At 46.7% G+C, this 21,147-nt stretch overlaps 1 protein-coding gene across 1 annotated transcript in view; it reads right to left on the bottom strand.

The window, feature by feature from the left end:
• The window catches only part of TRMT6 (tRNA methyltransferase 6 non-catalytic subunit), an 81,835-nt gene that overhangs the window by 21,711 nt on the left and 38,977 nt on the right, over positions 1 to 21,147 (bottom strand). The window contains exons 5-7 of the mRNA XM_075339313.1: positions 14,468 to 14,551; positions 13,657 to 13,781; positions 6,116 to 6,486 (exon numbers count right to left, since the gene is read on the bottom strand). Coding sequence (XP_075195428.1) covers positions 6,116 to 6,486; positions 13,657 to 13,781; positions 14,468 to 14,551 — 580 coding nt within the window. The remainder of the gene's footprint in view (positions 1 to 6,115; positions 6,487 to 13,656; positions 13,782 to 14,467; positions 14,552 to 21,147) is intronic.

The raw sequence follows: 21,147 nt of genomic DNA, 5'->3' as shown, positions 1-21,147 counted from the left end.
TCTTGCATAACACTCTGGGCAACAGTGCCAGAGGAGGTAACACATAAGGGAGTTGAAACTGCGACCAATCCTGAACTAAGGCGTCTGCCGCCAGAGCTCTGTGATCTTGAGACCGTGCCATGAATGTTGGGACCTTGTTGTTGTGCCGGGACGCCATTAGGTCGACGTCCGGCATCCCCCAGCGGCAACAGATCTCCTGAAACACGTCCGGATGAAGGGACCATTCCCCTGCGTCCATGCCCTGGCGACTGAGAAAGTCTGCTTCCCAGTTTTCTACGCCCGGGATATGAACTGCGGATATGGTGGAGGCCGTGGCTTCCACCCACATCAGAATCCGCCTGACTTCCTGGAAGGCTTGCCGACTGCGTGTTCCCCCTTGGTGGTTGATGTATGCCACCGCCGTGGAGTTGTCCGACTGAATTCGGATCTGCTTGCCTTCCAGCCACGGCTGGAACGCTTTTAGGGCAAGATACACTGCCCTTATCTCCAGAACATTGATCTGAAGGGAGGACTCTGTCGGAGTCCAGGTTCCCTGAGCCCTGTGGTGGAGAAAGACCGCTCCCCACCCTGACAGGCTCGCGTCCGTCGTGACCACAGCCCATGATGGGGGAAGGAAGGATTTCCCCTTCGACAGAGAAGTGGGGAGAAGCCACCACTGAAGGGAAGCCTTGGCTGCCCGTGAAAGGGAGACGTTCCTGTCGAGGGACGTCGACTTTCTGTCCCATTTGCGGAGAATGTCCCATTGAAGTGGACGCAGATGAAACTGCGCAAAAGGTACTGCCTCCATTGCTGCTACCATCTTCCCTAGGAAGTGCATGAGGCGCCTCAGGGGGTGCGACTGGCCTTGAAGGAGAGATTGTACCCCTGTCTGTAGTGAACGCTGTTTGTCCAGCGGAAGCTTCACTATCGCTGAGAGAGTATGAAACTCCATGCCAAGATATGTCAATGATTGGGCCGGTGTCAGATTTGACTTTGGAAAATTGATGATCCACCCGAAACTCTGGAGTGTCTCCAGAGCAATGTTCAGGCTGTGTTGGCATGCCACTTGAGAGGGTGCCTTGACCAGCAGATCGTCTAAGTAAGGGATCACCGAGTGTCCCTGAGAGTGTAGGACTGCTACCACTGCTGCCATGACCTTGGTGAAGACCCGTGGGGCTGTCGCCAGGCCGAAAGGCAGTGCCACGAACTGAAGGTGTTCGTCCCCTATGGCGAAACGCAGGAAGCGCTGATGCTCTGGTGCAATCGGTACGTGGAGATAAGCATCTTTGATGTCGATTGATGCCAGGAAGTCTCCTTGGGACATTGAGGCGATGACGGAGCGGAGCGATTCCATCCGGAACCGCCTGGTTTTTACATGTTTGTTGAGCAGTTTTAGATCCAGAACAGGACGGAAGGATCCGTCCTTTTTCGGTACCACAAACAAGTTGGAGTAAAAACCGTGACCCTGTTGCTGAAGAGGAACAGGGATCACCACTCCTTCCGCCTTCAGAGTGCATACCGCCTGAAGAAGAGCATCGGCTCTCTCGGGGGGCGGAGATGTTCTGAAAAATCGAGTCGGAGGACGAGAGCTGAACTCTATCCTGTAACCGTGGGAAAGAATGTCTCTCACCCATCGGTCTTTTACGTGTGGCAGCCAGGCGTCGCAAAAGCGGGAAAGCCTGCCACCGACCGAGGATGCGGTGTGAGGAGGCCGAAAGTCATGAGGAGGCCGCCTTGGGAGCGGTTCCTCCGGCGGTCTTTTTAGGACGTGACTTAGACCGCCATGCATCGGAGTTCCTCTGATCCTTTTGAGGCCTTTTGGACGAGGAGAACTGAGACCTTCCCGCGGGCCGAAAGGACCGAAACCTCGATTGTACCTTCCGTGGTTGAGGTCTGTTTGGTTTAGACTGGGGTAAGGAAGAGTCCTTTCCCTTGGATTGTTTAATGATTTCATCCAATCGTTCACCAAACAGGCGGTCGCCAGAAAATGGCAAACCGGTTAAGAACTTTTTGGAAGCGGAGTCTGCCTTCCATTCACGTAACCACATGGCCCTGCGGACTGCCACCGAATTGGCGGATGCTACCGCTGTACGGCTCGTAGAGTCCAGGACCGCATTAATGGCGTAGGACGCAAACGCCGACGCCTGAGAGGTTAAGGACACCACTTGCGGAGCGGATGTACGTGTGACTGCATTAATCTGCGCATGACAAGCTGAGATAGCTTGGAGTGCCCATACGGCTGCGAATGCTGGAGCAAAAGACGCGCCGATAGCTTCATAGATGGATTTCAACCAGAGCTCCATCTGTCTGTCAGTGGCATCTTTGAGTGAAGCCCCATCTTCCACTGCAACTATGGATCTAGCCGCCAGTCTGGAGACAGGAGGATCCACCTTAGGACACTGAGCCCAGCCCTTGACAACGTCAGGGGGGAAGGGATAACGTGTATCCTTAAGGCGCTTGGAAAAACGCTTATCTGGGCAAGCTCGGTGTTTCTGGACTGCCTCTCTGAAGTCAGAGTGATCCAGAAACATACTCAATGGACGCTTGGGAGACCTGAAACGGAATTTCTCCTGCTGAGAAGCTGACTCCTCAATTGTAGGAGCTGGTGGAGAAATATCCAACACCTGATTGATGGTTGCTATAAGGTCATTCACTATGGCGTCACCATCAGGTGTATCCAGGTTAAGCGCGGTCTCAGGATCAGAATCCTGATCTGCTACCTCCGCTTCATCATCCAGAGAGTCCTCCTGCTGAGACCCTGAACAGTGTGATGAAGTCGAGGGAATTTCCCAGCGAGCCCGCTTAAGGGGCCTGGGCCTGGGACTGCGGTCCATGTCAGAGACCTCACCCTGGGACCCATGGGTCACCCCAGGAGCACTCTGCGGCTCCAATTGAGGGGGGCCTGGGGTCAATGATTGAACAGTGCCCGGGGCCTGAGTTACCGGTCTGGACTGTAAGGCTTCTAGTATCCTAGCAGACCATTTATCCATAGTCTCAGACAGTTTGTCAGCAAATACTGCAAACTCCGTCCCTGTCACCTGGACAGTGGTAGCAGGTGGTTCCACCTGGGCCACCAGTAGCAGAGGCTCCGGCTGAGTAAGTGCCACAGGGGCCGAGCATTGCACACAATGAGGGTCAGTGGAACCTGCCGGTAGTATAGCCGAACATGAGGTACAGGTTGCAAAGTAAGCCTGTGCTTTGGCACCCTTGCTATTTGCGGACGACATGCTGTTGTCTCCTCTGATTACAATCCAGGAGGGTATATAGCCAAAAATCAACAGTGCGACAGTATAGTGTAAATGTATAGCATATAAGCATATATATATATGTACACTCCGGCACTCAGTGGGGCCAGCACCTCAGGTGCTGCTTACCGACCGCTCAAAGCGGTTGTGTGATCACCAGAATCCCTGCCTGGGCCTCCCAGAGCCTGTTGTCTCTCCTCTCCAGCGTCAGAAGTGCTGACAGGAATGGCTGCCGGCGTTCTGTGGAGAGGAGGGGGCCGTGGGCTTGCCCTAGAAAGTGCGGGAATCTGGAGCCCCACTGTGCTGAATGAGGGGGGAGGAGGATACAAAGTATGCTCCAGCCCTCAGCGCTGACGTCCTGTGCAGCGTCCCTCCCTTCCCCTGACTGACAGGCCTGGGGGCGGGAATATGCGATACTAGGCCGCAAAAGCCGGGGACTAAAGTTATAAGCGCGGCCGGCATATAAGCGCGGCCGGCGCGGTAGTCCCCGGCACACTAACACACCCAGCAGTGCTGCAGTGTATATGGCACTAGCGCTCCATGCGCGGTCCCCACGGGGACACAGAGTACCTCACAGCGCGGCCTGCGCGGTAGTCCCCGGCGCACTAACACACCCAGCAGTGCTGCAGTGTATATGGCACCAGCGCTCCATGCGCGGTCCCCACGGGGACACAGAGTACCTCATAGTAGCAGGGCCTTGTCCCTGACGATACCCGGCTCCTGTCCAGCAGATTCCCCAGGGGCTGCGGACGGAGCACGGCCTCAGTGCCTGGAGACCGATTAGGATCCCACTTCACCCAGAGCCCATTAAGGGATGGGGAAGGAAAACAGCATGTGGCTCCTGCCTATGTACCCGCAATGGGTACCTCAACTTTAACAGCACCGCCGACCAGAGTGGGGTGAGAAGGGAGCATGCTGGGGGCCCTATATGGGCCCTCTTTTCTTCCATCCGACATAGTCAGCAGCTGCTGCTGACTAAGATGTGGAGCTATGCGTGCATGTGTGCCTCCTTCGCACAAAGCATAAAAACTGAGAAGCCCGTGATGCACGGGGGGTGTATAGGCAGAAGGGGAGGGGCTTTACACTTTTAAGTGTAATACTTTGTGTGGCCTCCGGAGGCAGAAGCTATACACCCAATTGTCTGGGTCTCCCAATGGAGCGACAAAGAAATATTCAAGTATCTACTTAAAAAAATGAGTATAAAAATCCTTAAACTTGCAATTAGGTCATTACAAGGAGGCAAATATTAGAATTTAGTTATCCTTATCTGCTGAAAGGGAGTCTGTCAGCACAAAATGACTTGTTAAAGGGAACCTGTCAGGTGCAATATGCACCCAGAATCATGAGCAGTTCTGGGTGTATATTGCTAATCCCTGCCTAACCGTCCCTGTATACACCAACATAGATATAGAGATCTATAGAAAAAGTATTTCTGAAGATCCTTTATAATATGCTAATGAGCGCAGGGATTAGTCGCAAGGACGTTAGTTCCTATGCTCATTCCGCCCTCTTAGCATGTTAGCGCGCCCACAGGGGTGTGCTAACATGCTATGAAATGCCCACTGCCCATTGTCATCATTGGCAGTGATGCACGCAGTGTCCACCGCTCCACATCATGCGCACTAGATCTCTCTGAAGCTGGGACTTGTACACCCGGCCTCACAGTGCACATGACCGGAAATGCGGTGACTTCTGATCCATGCACACTGACCCTAAGCCTGGTGTTCTGAGCTGGCGCGACAAAAACAGGTATACGCATCACTGCCGATGATGACGCGGGGCAATGGACATTGAATAACAGGCTAGCACACCCCTATAGGTGTGCTAACAAGCTAAGAGGCCTGAATGAGCGCAGGAACGAACGCCCTTGTGACTAGTCTCTGAGCTCATTAGCATATCATAAAGGATTTTTAGAAATACTTTTTCTAAAGATCTCTTTATCTATGCTAGTGTATAAAGGGACGGGTAGCCAGGGATTATATGCATCCAGAACTGCTTGTGGCTCTGGGTGCATATTGCACCTGACAGGTTCACTTTAAACCTTGCAAGGGACATAGCTCTAATAAATCTTGTACCTTTAGTGTCCAAATTCTTTGCTTTGTTTGACAAGAATTGTTCTTTATACAAATATGCTAATAAGGCACTCGGTACATTCTTCGTAAGGCTATGTGCGCACGTGTGAGCTCTGCACCGCACCTAAAAGGTGCGCTTCAGAGCGCAGCTGAAAAGCTCCGTTCTGAAGCTCATGGTGCTGGCAGAGAACGTGCGCTCTGCATGCTGCCTCTCCCTATAGACAGCATGCAAACCGCATGGAAGAAGTGACATGTCACTTCTTAGAACGCAGCGATTCGGGCAGCAGCCGAATCGCTGCGTTCTAATATGCCACGTGCGCACGGCTCCTGCACAATCTCCATAGACTGTGCAGGGGACGCAGGATGCATGCAGTTACGCTGCGGTGCAGAACGCAGCGTAACTGCATGCAATACGCACACGTACGCACATAGCCTTAGGGCGACCCATTCGTTCCACCTTCCCCATTTACTACTTTTATATCTTTCTACTTGCTCCTCTGGCTCCTGTAAAGTCAACGCACAAATCAAGGAAAGAACTAGCGGAGAAAGATGGAAAACAGGCAGGTAGAGATTTGTCCAGGACTGTTTGCCCATGCGAAAAGTGTCGGACCCCACAATGATTCTTTGGATAGATCATCAATATGTTGTGACCGAAAAATCCCTTTAAGCCAACTTCATAAAACTGAAGAATATTGGGAGTTGACACTTCACAGCAAGGCACCAAAGGTCTCTGATCCCAGAAGATGGGGGTGCTGCATCCACCACAAAACTCGTACATGCAACAGTAGTGAAAAGAAACAAGTGCACCTGAATACTTACAAGCTGTTTCTTGTCAATATCTTGTCCTCCTTTGTGGTTCTCTGACATCTCGTCGCAACGTTTCCCCTCTTGGTCATTGTCTGGTTGATTTGTTTCCATACATTCTTCAGCTGAACAGTCCCCTGCAACATTTGGAGTGGCTTCTTGTGTTTCATTGTCAAATCTGCTGCTTTCTTCATCAGTCTTTCTGGTGTTCTCCTCGGCAGGGATAACCTGAGAAGGGCGATTCCCAGTTCCAGACATCAAAGCTTCGAGTTTGTTCAGAGGGAACTCATATAGTGTTTGATAGAAGGACTTGGGAAAACCAAAGCAGTCTGTCGCGGCTCGTACAGGTCCACCACCGGCGTACAGCTGAACAACAGATCCGTATCCTTAGAGGGGAAAAAAACCCACAAACATTTAAATCAATTTAGGAATAATAATAATAAAAATCAATAGGGGACAACTGTGAACCATCCGTCCACTGTGTCCTGGCTGCCAGAATGTATTATTGCTATAATTTAGGCTCTTACTAGAACGGATCCCCCCAGACCATCGTAAATGACAACCGATAAACGGAAGGATTGCACCAGCTGCACTTCTGGGTTTGTTCTCACATGGAAAAGAAGCCTTCCCTCCGCCTGTAACCAGTGATGGTTATGAAGGGGGCTGGGCTGGCTGTCTAGATTCAATACACGCCAAGCCAGATTGCTTCTTCAGCTTGAGCCGTGACAGTGAAAGTAGCTGGCCAACCTCAAACTGAGCCAGTCAGCCAGCCCCATTCTTACATAATACTTGTAGAAATAAACAAAGAAAGACGTTTTTTGGAATTGAATCCGGTCCGAAAGTGGAGAGATGAAGTTCCAGTAATTCTAAGAAGTTCTATAAATCAACATTTTAAAACAAACATGTCACACCGAAAAATGCTATTAACCTGCAGACATGGGGTTAATCTGTAGGCTAATAGAGTTCTAAAATTGCCGGGCTATTGCGCTGAGAGCCAAGCTACCAGTAGGAAATGCACTTCATTCCTTCTGGCAGCCTCCGTCTTTCAGTCAGAGGTGTGGATTCAGTACCTATTCGATATATAGTGAGTGGCAGCTGCTGTAACCGCGTCCCGGCACTGACTGCAGGCTGGTATATTTAGGCTGGGAAGGACTTAATAACCATGGACCTTCCCAGTCTGATATCAGCCCCCAGCTGTCTGCTTTACCTTTGCTGGTAATCAAAAATAGGTGGGAAGCAACCCACATTGTTTTTTTCATTTATTTAATCATAAAAAGCTGCGTAATAAGCACCATAGGGCGTGATTTTATTTTATGTCAAGGGGTTGATCAATTATATGTCTATCTCTATACCATTCATTGTGGTCCAAAAATGACAAAAATGATGCTGAAAAACAGGGAAAAAACGCAACGAAAACAAAGCAAAAACGAGCTTTTTTGGTGTCAAGAAATGCAGAAATTTCTGCACCAAATGATCAACTTGTGCACATGGCCTTAAGAGAACTAGAGTCCACTGATAATAGTTTGCCGATGCACCAGGTTTTATGAAGAGGTGACCGAGCTGTACCAGAGGTACAGAAACCTGCACACTACTTACTCTCTTCTGACCATCTCCACCCTCAGCTACTGTATCCTCACCCATCCCCTATAGACTGTGAGCCCTCGCGCGCAGAGTCCTCTCCTCCTATACCAGTCTGTGCCTTGTATTGTTCATGATTACATGTCAAGAGGGGTACATATAATACAAAAAAAAGTAGAGTAAAGTGCCATGGAATAAATGGCGTTATAATAATAAATAATAATAATAATATGTAACTTCCATAGACTTTTCCACTGATGATAATGTTTAATGAAATCCCAGAGTCAGAAATTGAATATGAAATCTGTGATTCACGCTGCGATTATATTTCAAATGGTTTCCCTTACATCATACATCAAGTCAGGGAAGAGATATATTGGCCACATTCACATGAAAAGCTCTAAAATCTTGTAAAGAAACGTGGTACAAGTCTGAATATATACGGTTTAGGTGTTATAAAAAAGTAATTTGTATTCCTTTTACAATGGACGGCCCCTGGTGCTCACTGTAATACATTCATGGAATTCAATCTCATCAACATGATAATATTGACTTCCAAAAGGGAATTTGTCAGCGAGATTTAATCCTCCCCATCCTGTTCTCTAGGACGGTGACAGGTTCACAATGATGATCTGCTCTTCTGGCAGTTACTATCTCAGTCACGCTGGCTCGTGCTGGATTCATGTCATCACAATCTATAACCAGCACCATTAGCTCCATGTAAAGTGAGCAGAAGAGCGAACACCTCCATGGTGCACATGGAAGATGGTTTGCAATGACATATGTGATTGATGGATATCAAACTGCATGGACAGACCAATAAGGTTACAAAGTAACTGTCGTTTTAACTTTTATTTCATAGCTTAATAGTACACATATAAATAAGCAACTTTGTAATATATCTTATCAGATAAATTTGCTCCTTTCACCTCCTGGACTGATCTTTCTCTCTTTTATTCATAGATTAAGCTATATTCAGTGAATACAGATTCTCCAATTACTGAGATGACAGTTGGGTTGCTGCTTATAAAATTCTATGGAGAGGAGGGAGGAGTTAGAGACATTCTGCTGCAAGATCTCCTGCGACATTGCCCATCTCAGTAATGGGAAGATCTGTGTTCACTGAAGACAGATTTTACCCATGAATTGAGAGTGAATGATTAGTCTTCATGCACTATTGAGATATCTAATATATAAAGCTGTGTGTGTGTGTGTGTGTGTGTGTGTGTGTGTGTGTGTGTGTGTGTGTGTGTGTGTGTGTGTGTGTGTGTGTGTGTGTGTCCGGGATTGGCATCTGCACCGTCGCAGCTACAGCCACAAAATTTTGCACACTCACACGTCTGGACCCCGAGAGCTTCATAGGCTATGTTGTGAGGCGAAATTTTAACCCCGTGCATTCCAATTTAATCAATTTAGCCCCTATCTACATAATGGGGAAAAAGTGAAACGGAAAGTATATCCGCTCCATCGCATTTACAATCACGAAATTTTGCACAGACACCTCATCACCTCATGTGACCCAGGGAACGTCGTAGACTATCTATTGACAGGAAAATTTAACCCCGCGCTTTACAGTTACTCTCCAAAAAGCATGCCTCCATTAAAGTAAATGGAGCCTGTAACTACAGGTTATTAGTAGGAGCTGTGATTGCTTGCTATAGGAACAAAAGACATTCATAGTATAAGAAGCTTATATGTGAGGTAATAAGATGTCGGTGGGGAGACGGGCAAAGCGACAGACGGGCAAAGCGACAGACGGGCAAAGCGACAGACGGAGCACATTACTTGGCCAATTTAGTTAAATCTATGTGGAATATCTGTGGTGTTGAAATATATGTTGTGAAATGCTTCTATTAGCTTAGTTTTTGCCTTTTAATAATTACATTTCTATTTGTTTTGTGGTTTGTGTGTGCAGAATACATTTTTGTTAATACATTCTAGTTTGTTAACAACAGTTATTAACCCGGGCGAAGCCGGGTAGTACAGCTAATATATATATAATACACACACACGCACGTACACATATATACACACGCACGTACACATATATACACACACACGTACACATATATATATATGTATATATATAGTGAGTGTGTGTGTGTGTGTGTGTGTGTGTGTGTGTGTGTGTGTGTGTGTATGTATGTATGTATGTATGTATGTATGTATGTATGTATGTATGTATGTATATATATATATATATATATATATATATATATATATATATATATATATATATATATATATATATATATATATATACATACATATACACACACACACACACACACACACACACACACACACACACACATCTATATCTAATGCTTTTGCTACATTAAAGAGAAAAAGTAAATATTGTTAATTTAACAACTACTGCAGTGGTCAGAATTCTTCACCCCTGATTAGAAACCCTCATGCGCACATTTGTAATTCAAGTGTTGTCTCAAGAACACCGGATGTAATGATAAATGTGAAGGGCTTCATTAACAGCATTTGGTGAGCTTGAGATACTACACATCAAATACCTGGACTGGCTAGAGGTTTGTGGACTGTGATTTTTTTAATTGCATTTTAGGATTATTTTAAGAGAGCGAACATAAAAGTTAAAGCGCCACTCCGGTGGTTTTTTATTTTATACACAGAATGGAATCACTAATACACATTCCCTGCTCCTGTAAATATACTTACCCGTTGCTGTCTTCGGCTATTCTCGATGCCAATCCACTCGTATTCTGCTACTTGTAACTCTATGAGAGCAAGAATGAGGCTCTCATAGACTTACATTGAGAGCTTATGATTGAACAATGACAGAACGGGACTGGAGTAGTGCCAGGAAGAACAGAAGATGTGATGCCTACAATGAAGCCTAGTGGTGGCTCAGTGACGGCTATAGAGAAAAATAGTGGTCACTCGGTGATGCCTATAATGAAGCACAGGGGTGGCTCAGTGATTCTCCGGGGCTGCTTTGCTTCCTCTTGCATGAGAAATCTGCAGCATGGAGGCAATCATGTACGGCAAATTCTAGGAGAAAATGTCATGGCTTCTTTGAGGAAGCAGATGCTTGGATGTCAATTATACCTTCCAAAAGAATAATTATATCAAACATACCCTGAAGTTCACGAAGGCTTGATTTAAAAAAAAATCCCGGATTATTCTGGAGTGACCGTCACAGTCATCTGACGTATACCCCATAGAACATCTTTGATGGGATTTGAAAAAGGCAACACACAAACTCAAGAATATTAGTGATTTGCAGACCATTACTCCTGAGGAATGAGCCAAGATCCCTGAGGAACACAGACAAGCTGATGTGTGGTTATGCTTCATACCTACTGGAGGTCATAGCCACAGGTGCTCTGCGAAATACTAAAGATGCTCCTCACGAAGAGGGTGAATAATTCAGAGTCTGCAATTGTCAGTACAAATGACGTTTTTGATTGAATTTAGAGAAGGCATTTGCTATATTGGTGGTCTTGAGGTAATTAAATTGTTCCTACTTGGTTTATTGCAAAGAGCAGAAACTTTGCACATTCAGCTAGTATACAATTATCAATGGGTGGTTTCATGTGTTAAACGTAACCAGGGCTACAATCCATCAAATAATGTTAGAAAAGGCGTTCTGTAATGTATTGAAAACGCTTCCTGATGTACACCTCCAAGGCTCATGGGGCACGCGGATGGCTCATGGGGCACGCGGATGGCCTACCAAACCATCAGTAACACCATTTACATTTCAGATTAATTCTAAGAAATAATATATATATATATATAATTATAATTAAAAATTAAAGAGGTGCCATGACCAGGGCCCCTCCATTTCTCAACTATATATTAGTTTTTGCAAGTTTGACATTTGCTGGATCATGTACATGTTGGAAAGTGAAGCTGTGGAAAAACATTGTGTGCCTGTACCTAAAGGGCTAAATATGATTGTATAGCAGTTTGCTGCTAATGGTGCAGGGCTAATTAATTATCCTCATTGGATCGTCATTGTGTCCCACACCTCGGCAGTACTCGCCCCCGGCTGTACAGGAGTACATCTGTTCTCGGCATACGTCAGAGGGAATCCCATTCATTGACTGCTCAGCGTTATCTATGTTGCATGAGCTATGTGTTTCCTATAACAGGAGCTCGGGTGAACACAGGAAAGGCTTAATATTTTACGATACTGTCACGCACAAACCCTCAGGTAGTCATAGGGCACTGAGCACATTATAAAGCGCACACATACAGGATGCCTTATGGAGGTCTCCGCTGATAATGAACATCCACAGCTTCAATAGAGACAGATACAAAAAAAATTCTCAGTATATCAAAAACTTCTTTACCAAACCCTGCAACAGGTGGAAAACCCTCCCGCAGATCAGAGCTGGAGTGAGATTACCATAGGCTCGTGCTGACTATGCTCTGGTCCTGATGAATTATGGGAAGTCAACATTTTGAATTCATAATTTGGGTGCAAAAAAGCTCTCACATTATAGGTATCTAAAAGTGGCCGAAAAATAATACATGTATGGCTAAAATTGTTATCTGGTATGTGGAGCGGGCTCAAGGAGTGAGCCTCACCTATACCCAGCAGATACTGTCTGTAACACACAGCGTAGCGTAGAGCGGCCTCTAAGAGCCGTAGTGGGGGGATCTGCATCCACAACTTAACCTGTTAAATGCCACTGTCAAACTGACAGTGGCATTAACAGATTCCCAGCATGGGGGTTCATCGTGACGTGATCAAGGGTCGCCGATGGGTTGCTATGACAGCTGGGGGTCTGTTGATTACCTCTGTACTTATCATGGAGTTTCATTGAAACCTGCCTGTGGCCGGGCTACAAAGGAGACCGTGATTTTTACTATATGCAGCAAAACTGCTGTATTGCTGTATATTGTGTAAGCGATTGGACGATTGCAGATTCTAGTTCCTTCAGGGGGACTGATAAATACAGTAAAAAAAAAAAGGAAAAAAAAATCGTTTTACAAAATATAAAAAAAACCAACCCCATAAGATTTGCAATCCACTCACTTTTTTCTATTAAAAATAAAGACTTAAAAAAATATGTGTGTATAATAATACACACACACACACATATACATACATACATACATACATACACACATACGTGGCATTGTCACGTACATAAAAGTGATCAAAAAGTCAATGAGAATATAAAAATAATTAATGCGATTGGTAAACATAAAATGGAATAAAAATTAAAAAAAAAAAAAAAAAAAAAAAAAACTACAAAATTACGCTGAACTGCCCAATCAGTGACTTCCAATGAGGTTCAGGTCAAGTCCAGGTCCCAAACCAAACTTTATCTAAAGTACAGCTGAACCAAACTTAAACGGGTCCACTTATGTCTAGTCAGGAACCTCCATACAAACCGGACTCTCGACCGAACCTGCTCACATAGAGAAATCTGGCTGACATAAGTCTAAATTGGATAGGGGATTAATTCTTCTATAGTACAAAATTAGACTGGACAGGCTAAATATGCAATTTCAGACTGTCTAGTTTATGCCACTAATTTTATGCCACAAATTAGCTGGTAATTGAGCTAGATATCTGTGTGAAAACTTTGTTGCTTTTTTTGCTGCCCCGCCTTGCCTTCTTTTGCTGCCCCGCCTTGCCTTCTTTTGCTGCCCTGCCTTGCTCTTTTCCCGCCCTGTTTTGCAGGTTAAGTCATACTTTTTTTCCGCTAAAACATATTTCTTCATGTCAAACAAGGTGCAGAAACTGTCCAAAATAATTAATAAATAGGATACAAATCATGAAAAACTGTTTCTTGGTGCATTTTGCTTGATATATTTGACCCACTGTTTCAGATCTTAGGAGGATGCAATGGCTTTCAACCTGAAAGATGAGGGAAGTAGAAGACACTGACCTAGTTGCCTCCATCCCGCATCCGCAATGAATATTTTTTTTCAACACACTGTCACACTTTAACAAGGGCCACATATGTACTGCGGTACAATCTCACCTCCCATGCGCTCCATGACTGATCCCAGAACTAACCCAGCGCAGGTCTCCATCACAATCACTTTACTTCCAGCATGAATATTTCCAAATGTGAGCATCTGGGCCAAGGTATCATACCGGAGCTGGCTGAGAACCAAAAGAAATAAGCGAGATGAATAAGAAAAGCAAAATTTTAGGTTATGTTCACATTTGAATTTTAAGGTTCAAACAAATCCAGGGGATAACTAAAATTGGGGGGTGAGGTGCTTTTATTATCATGGGGTCTATCTGGGCTCCATTAGGTGTCGGTTTTTAAAACTTAATCCCAATCTATCAATTTAAAAAGACACAAAACAGTACCTAGACGGACCCCAAAATAATCAAGAGGGTCCCTCTGCTTCTGTTTGCAACCATCATGCGCTGGATCTGGGTGTTGTGGGGGCAGCGGGTGGTCGGCAGTACGTGGACTATTTATGGATTCAGGTCTGGTTTCAGACGCTTTGAACGTATATGTATGTCTGACTTCTTTGTTCTGTATAATTGCATTTAATAAAGATTTGTGGATTACTTGGATGTGCGCTGCTCTTTTATGTGATTGCTTTCTTTAATAAATTCAGAATTGCCCATAGATCAGTGACCCTCCGTAGCATCCTCTTGATCACGAAATGTTAAGATAGAAAACAAAAACATCCGAAACACAATGTAAATGGTTCTAATAGAGTATACTGCTGGGCGACCCAAGCATCTGCGGCTAATCTGCCTGTTAGATTAGATAATAAATGTAGAATCTAATAAAACAACAAAAAAACTGACCGGATGAACGGTCTGCTTACCAGATTTTTCCAGGTTCCCTTGCATAGTACATTATGGAAAGAATACGGGCAGTGGGCTTTAGAATCGTTATATGGGCTTCATACCTGCATTATACAATGTTTAACAGGTTAGGTCACAATTAAGCAATAGATACTTCATACATTCATTTTTCCATTGAAGCTTTTATACTCGAATAAGTAACATTACTTTTATATAAGATTAAAGGGTTATTTTGGCTCCGCTCACTTTTGCCTCGGGAGGCGAGCAGAGCCTGTGAAGTCACATCTACCTCCACCTTACGAGAAGTCCTTACTTGAAGGGATTTTCCAGCTCTGCACACTTCCGCATTAGGAGGTAACCGGTACCAGTGATATTGCATCTTCCAGTATCTGCTGGAATGTGTACTTCATTGGCAGGCGCACGACACTTACTGATGGCACACGCATTTCACTAGGTATCAGAAGGTGTGGCATCACCGGCATCGCTTACCTCCTAATGCGGAAGTGTGCGGAGCTGGAAAATCCTTGCAGGTCACGACTTCTCATGATTTTACAATCTAAAATAATAAATATATATTCCCTAATTTCTACAAATTATCACAAAACAGGCTGTAATGATTGAAAGTGTCAATGATAATACAGAGTTACAGAGCTGAAAATCCATAGTGTGGTACAACGTAATTGGTCATACATGTCACTATCTTATGGGAAGGTAAGAATTTCATCACTACTACAGAATAACACACGAGCCACTTTAAACAAAAAAAAAAACAAAACAAAACACAAAATCAGTCATAAGTGAGGAGCATTTGAAGAGTTTATAAATATACATAAAGCTATAGCCTTGTCTTAGCAAAAAACCCTCAGAATTCCTGGGCTACAAGACATCATTACAAATGACCGAACCACAGTTCACAGGATCTACAAATGTCATTTCTAGGGGTATTTTGGTATTGAACAGGACAGGAACAGGCGATAATCAATATCAGTAGGGTTATGGCTGCTCAGACACCCCCAGATCACCAGAACAGGACATATTTGTCTCCAGTTTGAATTGAGAGGCAATAGAAATGCTTCACCGCTGGTCTACTCATTCTTTATTAGGCCACTGGAGAATGAAGCCTGCCATATCCGGACATCCTATAGAGCTCACGCCTGTGCCCTCTCACTTTACAGAAATGGAGAATGCGGAGTGCCATGCCCAGATGTCTGTGGACGTCTTATAGAGCTCACGCATGTGCCAACTCACTCTACTGAAATGGAGAACGTGGAGTGCCATGCCTGGCTGTCTGTGGATGTCCCATAGAGCTACCGCCTATGTCATTTCACTCTACTAAAACAAAAGGGGGAGCCATGCCCAACTGTCTGTAGACGTCCCATAAAGCTATCGCCTGTGCCATCTCACTCTACTCAAATGGTGAACACAGAGTGCCATGCCTGGATGTCCTGTGGAGCTTACACATGTGCCCTATCACTTTACTGAAATGGAGAACGTGGAGTGCCATGCCCGGCTGTCGGTGGATGTCCCATAGAGCTACCGCCTGTGTAGGCTCACTCTACTAAAATAAAGAACGATGGGTGCCATGCCTGGCTGTCTGGACATCCCATAGAGCTACCACCTGTGCCATCTCCCTATGCTGAAACGGAGAACGGATTGCCATGCCCGGCTGTCTCTGAATGTTTAGCGCTACCGCCTGTGCCATCTCGCTCTACTGAAATGGAAAACGTGGAGTGCCATGCCCAGATGTCTGTGAAATTTCTATAGCATACATGCCTGTGCCTCACTCTACTGAAATGGAGAAAAGGTGCCATGCCCAGATGTCTGTGGATGTCCCATAGAGCTACCGCCTGTGCCATCGCACTCTAATAAAATGAAGAATGCGGGGTGCCATACCCGGATGTCAGTGGACACTATAGAACGCTCGCCTGTGCCTCACTCCGCTGAAACCATGCCCGGCTGTATGTGGACGTCCCATAGAGCTACCGCCTGTGCCTCACCCTACTAAAATGGATAACAAAAATTCCCTGTTCTGGAGACTTCAGCATCTGATAATTATAAGAGACATTATAAGATTGTAATTCAATAGGTTAGATCCCTTATTCTCAAAGGGAGATAAGTCAACCCCCAAAAGGTGTCAGGCCGCAACTTACTCCCCTCCTCATATATAGAGAACACATGTATGCTCGACCAAACTGAGCATGCAAGTTGTATAAGGGAATTGGGAGGAATAAATGTTCACCAAAGTATATATCAAATAAGGGCGGTGTGTGGCCAACGAGTGACGCAGATCAGCTCCAAGACCACCACTCACCTCATAGGCTCCAAGCTTTTCGGACAATTTCCAGCTGTAAATTCCATATCACACCAGATACTTGAGTAAATGTTATCTATAGATACAAGATTTCTTGTTCTCAGGAACGTCATCCTCACCAAATCTCCATTTGGTTCAATATCAGGGGCTGCTACTAATTAGGTCTTTTGTATAAGAAAAAAAAAATGTCTAAACTGCCCAAGTCTAGAAGAGTTAGGGAATGTGAACAGTATGTGATTGCCGCAGACACTTCTGCATCACAAAAAAATGTCTCTTTGCATTAAATACAGCCTAAAAAGAAAACGAAAAAAATCCTTTTTTGTGACGATTTTTTCCCCCATTCATTAAAGTGGGTGAAAAATGTTGCAATAACGCTGAAAGATTGGAAACTGCTTCAAATTTGCAAGGAAAAATACGCAGCGTGAGCAGGAGACTTCAGAACTGTCATTCACTCTGCAGGGACAGTAACATACTGCGTTTTTCGCTGCAAAAATGCAAGGTGTGTACATGCCCTAAGGCCTACATGGTTCACTATTTTGGCTTGATTTGACAATCATCCTCAAAATCTGGACATGTAGCATCAAATCCAAGCCCGATTCATCAAGAGCGGCGTTTTTCACGCTAGGCCTGAAGAGGAGACATGTTGGAATCAGACTCTCCTAATTTATTGAAAAAATTATCATTTTTTTTTTTAATAAATCAGGCTCTGTGTGCTCCTGACAATGAATCTTATTCTAGTCAATGACTGGAGTACGATTTGTGGAGTAACATATGCCACCACTCGCCATGAATGATGAGTAGAAGGCGCCCCATCCCAGCTACAAGCACTCTGCGAAGGGCAAAAATGGGGTCAAAACGCTGTTGGATTTATTTTCAGAGCTCAACAGTGAACTCCTCACAACAACCATGCGCTGCACAATTCAGTACGTGACTGCAGGAAAATATTAAGAGCCTCTGATTATATCAGATATTTAGGATCCGATTCATTAAAGCTTTGACAAGTCACAAAATTTTGCTCTGTAATTCCCATTCAAGGGGAAATTACAGCAGAATGTCTGCACCGCCGCTAACTGCCGCTTCTACATAGAATTTTAAAATCACCAACTGCCGTCTCCGCAATGGGAAAGTCTTCTCAGAATACAGATTTTTTTTCAATGAATTGAGAATGAAAAATCAGCACAGGAGGAGGACACTGATTGCTGTGATAAGATACATTACAAAGTTTTATATTTTCACATGTATTATTGATTTATTATATAAAATAAAATTAAAAGGACAGTTACACTTTAAACCTCTGTTTAATTCACCAACAGCAATGGAGTCACAGGTGAGCGCTCTGGTAACACCGCAGCTGAACTGAACAGGGATGATAGTGAGAGGATGGAGCACATCGGGGGCGAGAAGGAATTAGAGAAATAATCTCCAGGGATAGAGGAGACGTCAGCCACGCACAGATAAATACACATCTATCTCAGCTTTTCATCTGGCTGCCAGTGATCAATAGTTATAGACAGCAGAGCAGGCTCAAAATATCAGTGTAACATGGTACAAGCCAGCAGGATGGAGAGAAAACGGGCTTTGATTAAAAGAAAAATATATATCTATATATATAATTGCCTTATTCTGTCTCTCTGTCTTGCTCCAAAATTGTGTCACGGTGAGTGTCATTACAGTGACAACCGTCTGATTGGCCGCTAAGCTCGGCCTGGCCCGGCCCCTCCCACGGATTGGTCGCCGCTGGGCTTGGCCTGGCTCCGCCCCCCCACGGATTGGTTGCTCGCCTCGGCCTGGCCCCGCCCTCCGCATGGATTGACCGCTCGCCCCGGCCCTCTGCACGCATCGCCAGACATAACCTTGCGATGCTGGGATCGTGACGGAGCCGGTGAACGCTGGTAACTATTATACATATCGGGTAACTAAGGTCCCTTGGTTACCCGATGTGTATCATAGTTACCAGCGTACACCGGCTCCGTCACGATCCCAGCAGCGCCAGACATAACCTTGCAATGCTCTGATCGTGTCGGAGCCGGTGAACGCTGGTAACTATTATACATATCGGGTAACTAAGGTCCCTTAGTTACCCGATGTGTATCATAGTTACCAGTGTACACCGGCTCCCGGTACACGTGTGCAGGGAGCCGGCATTATACTCCTCTCCCCCCAGGACTACTCCTCCTATTATAGTCCTCCTATTATACTCCTCTCTGAGTATAATAGGAGAACTATTATAGCATGGGGGATGGAGCACGATGGGGTGCGCAGTATGGGGGATGCGCAGCATGGGGGATGTAGAACGATGGGGAGTGCGCAGCATGGGGGATGGAGCACGATTGGGTGCGCAGTATGGGGAGTGCGCAGCATGGGGGTTGGAGCACGATGGGGGGTGCGCAGCATGGGGGATGGAGCACTATGGGGGGTGCGCAGCATGGGGGATGGAGCACTATGGGGGGTGCGCAGCATGGGGGATGGAGCACTATGGGGGGTGCGCAGCATGGGGAATGGAGCACAATGGGGAGTACGCAGCATGGGGGATGGAGCACGATGGGGGTGCGCAGCATGGGGGATGGAGCACAATGGGGGGTGCGCAGCATGGGGGATGTAGCACGATGGGGAGTGCGCAGCATGGGGGATGGAGCACAATGGGGAGTGCAGCATGGGGGATGGAGCACGATGGGGAGTGCGCAGCATGGGGGATGGAGCACAATGGGGAGTGCAGCATGGGGGATGGAGCACGATGGGGGGTGCGCAGCATGGGGGATGGAGCACGATGGGGGGTGCGCAGCATGGGGGATGGAGCACGATGGGGGTGCGCAGCATGGGGGATGGAGCACGATGGGGAGTGCGCAGCATGGAGGATGGAGCACGATGGGGAGTGCGCAGCATGGAGGATGGAGCACGATGGGGAGTGCGCGGCATGGAGGATGGAGCACGATGGGGAGTGCGCAGCATGGGGGATGGAGCACGATGGGGGGTGCGCAGCATAGGGGATGGAGCACGATGGGGGGTGTGCAGCATGGGGGATGGAGCACGATGGGGGGTGCACAGCATGGGGGATGGAGCACGATGGGGGGTGCACAGCATGGGGGATGGAGCACGATGGGGGGTGCGCAGCATGGGGGATGGAGCATGATGGGGGGTGCGCAGCATGGGGTATGGAGCACGATGGGGGGTGGGGCAGCATGGGGGATGGAGCACGATGGGGGTGCGCAGCATGGGGGATGGAGCACAATGGGGGGTGCGCAGCATGGGGTATGGAGCACGATGGGGGGTGCGCAGCATGGAAGATGGAGCACGATGGGGGGTGAGCAGCATAGAGGATGAAGCACGATGGGGGTGCGCAGCATGGGGGATGGAGCACGATGGGGAGTGCGCAGCATGGGGGATGGAGCACGATGGGGAGTGTGCAGCATGTGGGATGGAGCACGATGGGGGGTGCGCAGCATGGGGGATGGAGCACGATGGGGAGTGCACAGCATGGAGGATGGAGCAGATGGGGAGTGCACAGCATGGGGGATGGAGCACGATGGGGAGTGCGCAGCATGGGGGACAGAGCACGATGGGGAGTGCGCAGCATGGGGGATGGAGCACGATGGGGGGTGCGCGGCATGGGGGATGGAGCACGATGGGGGTGCACACCTCCCCCCAAAACACACACACACCGCCACACGCGCACCGCACAAAACACCACACACACACACTGGGAACCACAAACACCGCCCTACACAGACACCCACACACACACAGACAACGCCGCACACACACACACAACACCCAACACACAACAACATCTATATATCTAATCTAATCTATCTATCTATATAACAAAAATCATAAATTAACTACACAATACGTAAATTCTAGAATACCCGATGCGCTAGAATCGGGCCACCTTCTAGTGTATTATAAAGCAGTTATGCTTGTTCATATCTCTCTGAATTTGGTGTGCAGCTTTCACTTCATATAGGAGGAAAGATGGAGGACGGAAGTGTGGCGCCCCTGAGGCTTCTGTCGCCAAAGAGATATTGCACCTCAGGCAGAGGTGTGATATCCCATCCTGGGTAAGAATGGGGTCACCTACCGGTCCACAGACTAAACTTACACACACCAATTGGTAGGCATACACAGGGTCAGGGATAGTGGCAGCAACCCCCATAGATGTATTCATGGGGCCTTAAGTCCCATTTCTGGTGCCAATAGTGTGGGTGGGGCCTCGTCAGTGAGTGTGTGGGAGGAGTCAGCAAGTGAGAGTAGATAAGGGAACCAGGAAGTTCAAGTTCAGTGAAGTGAAGAGTCTAGTCTGAGAGAGACAGAAGGAGGAGGAGAGGGAGGTAGTTACCTCAGGAAAGTGAAGGAGAAGAGAAAGTGACAGAAGGAAGTTCCTGGTGGAGA

Source organism: Anomaloglossus baeobatrachus, chromosome 3 (assembly GCF_048569485.1).
Source record: "Anomaloglossus baeobatrachus isolate aAnoBae1 chromosome 3, aAnoBae1.hap1, whole genome shotgun sequence".
Classification (NCBI taxonomy): Eukaryota; Metazoa; Chordata; class Amphibia; order Anura; family Aromobatidae; genus Anomaloglossus; species Anomaloglossus baeobatrachus.
The sequence above is the reverse complement of the archived record's forward strand: the minus strand, read 5'-3'. Positions and strand labels throughout refer to the sequence as shown.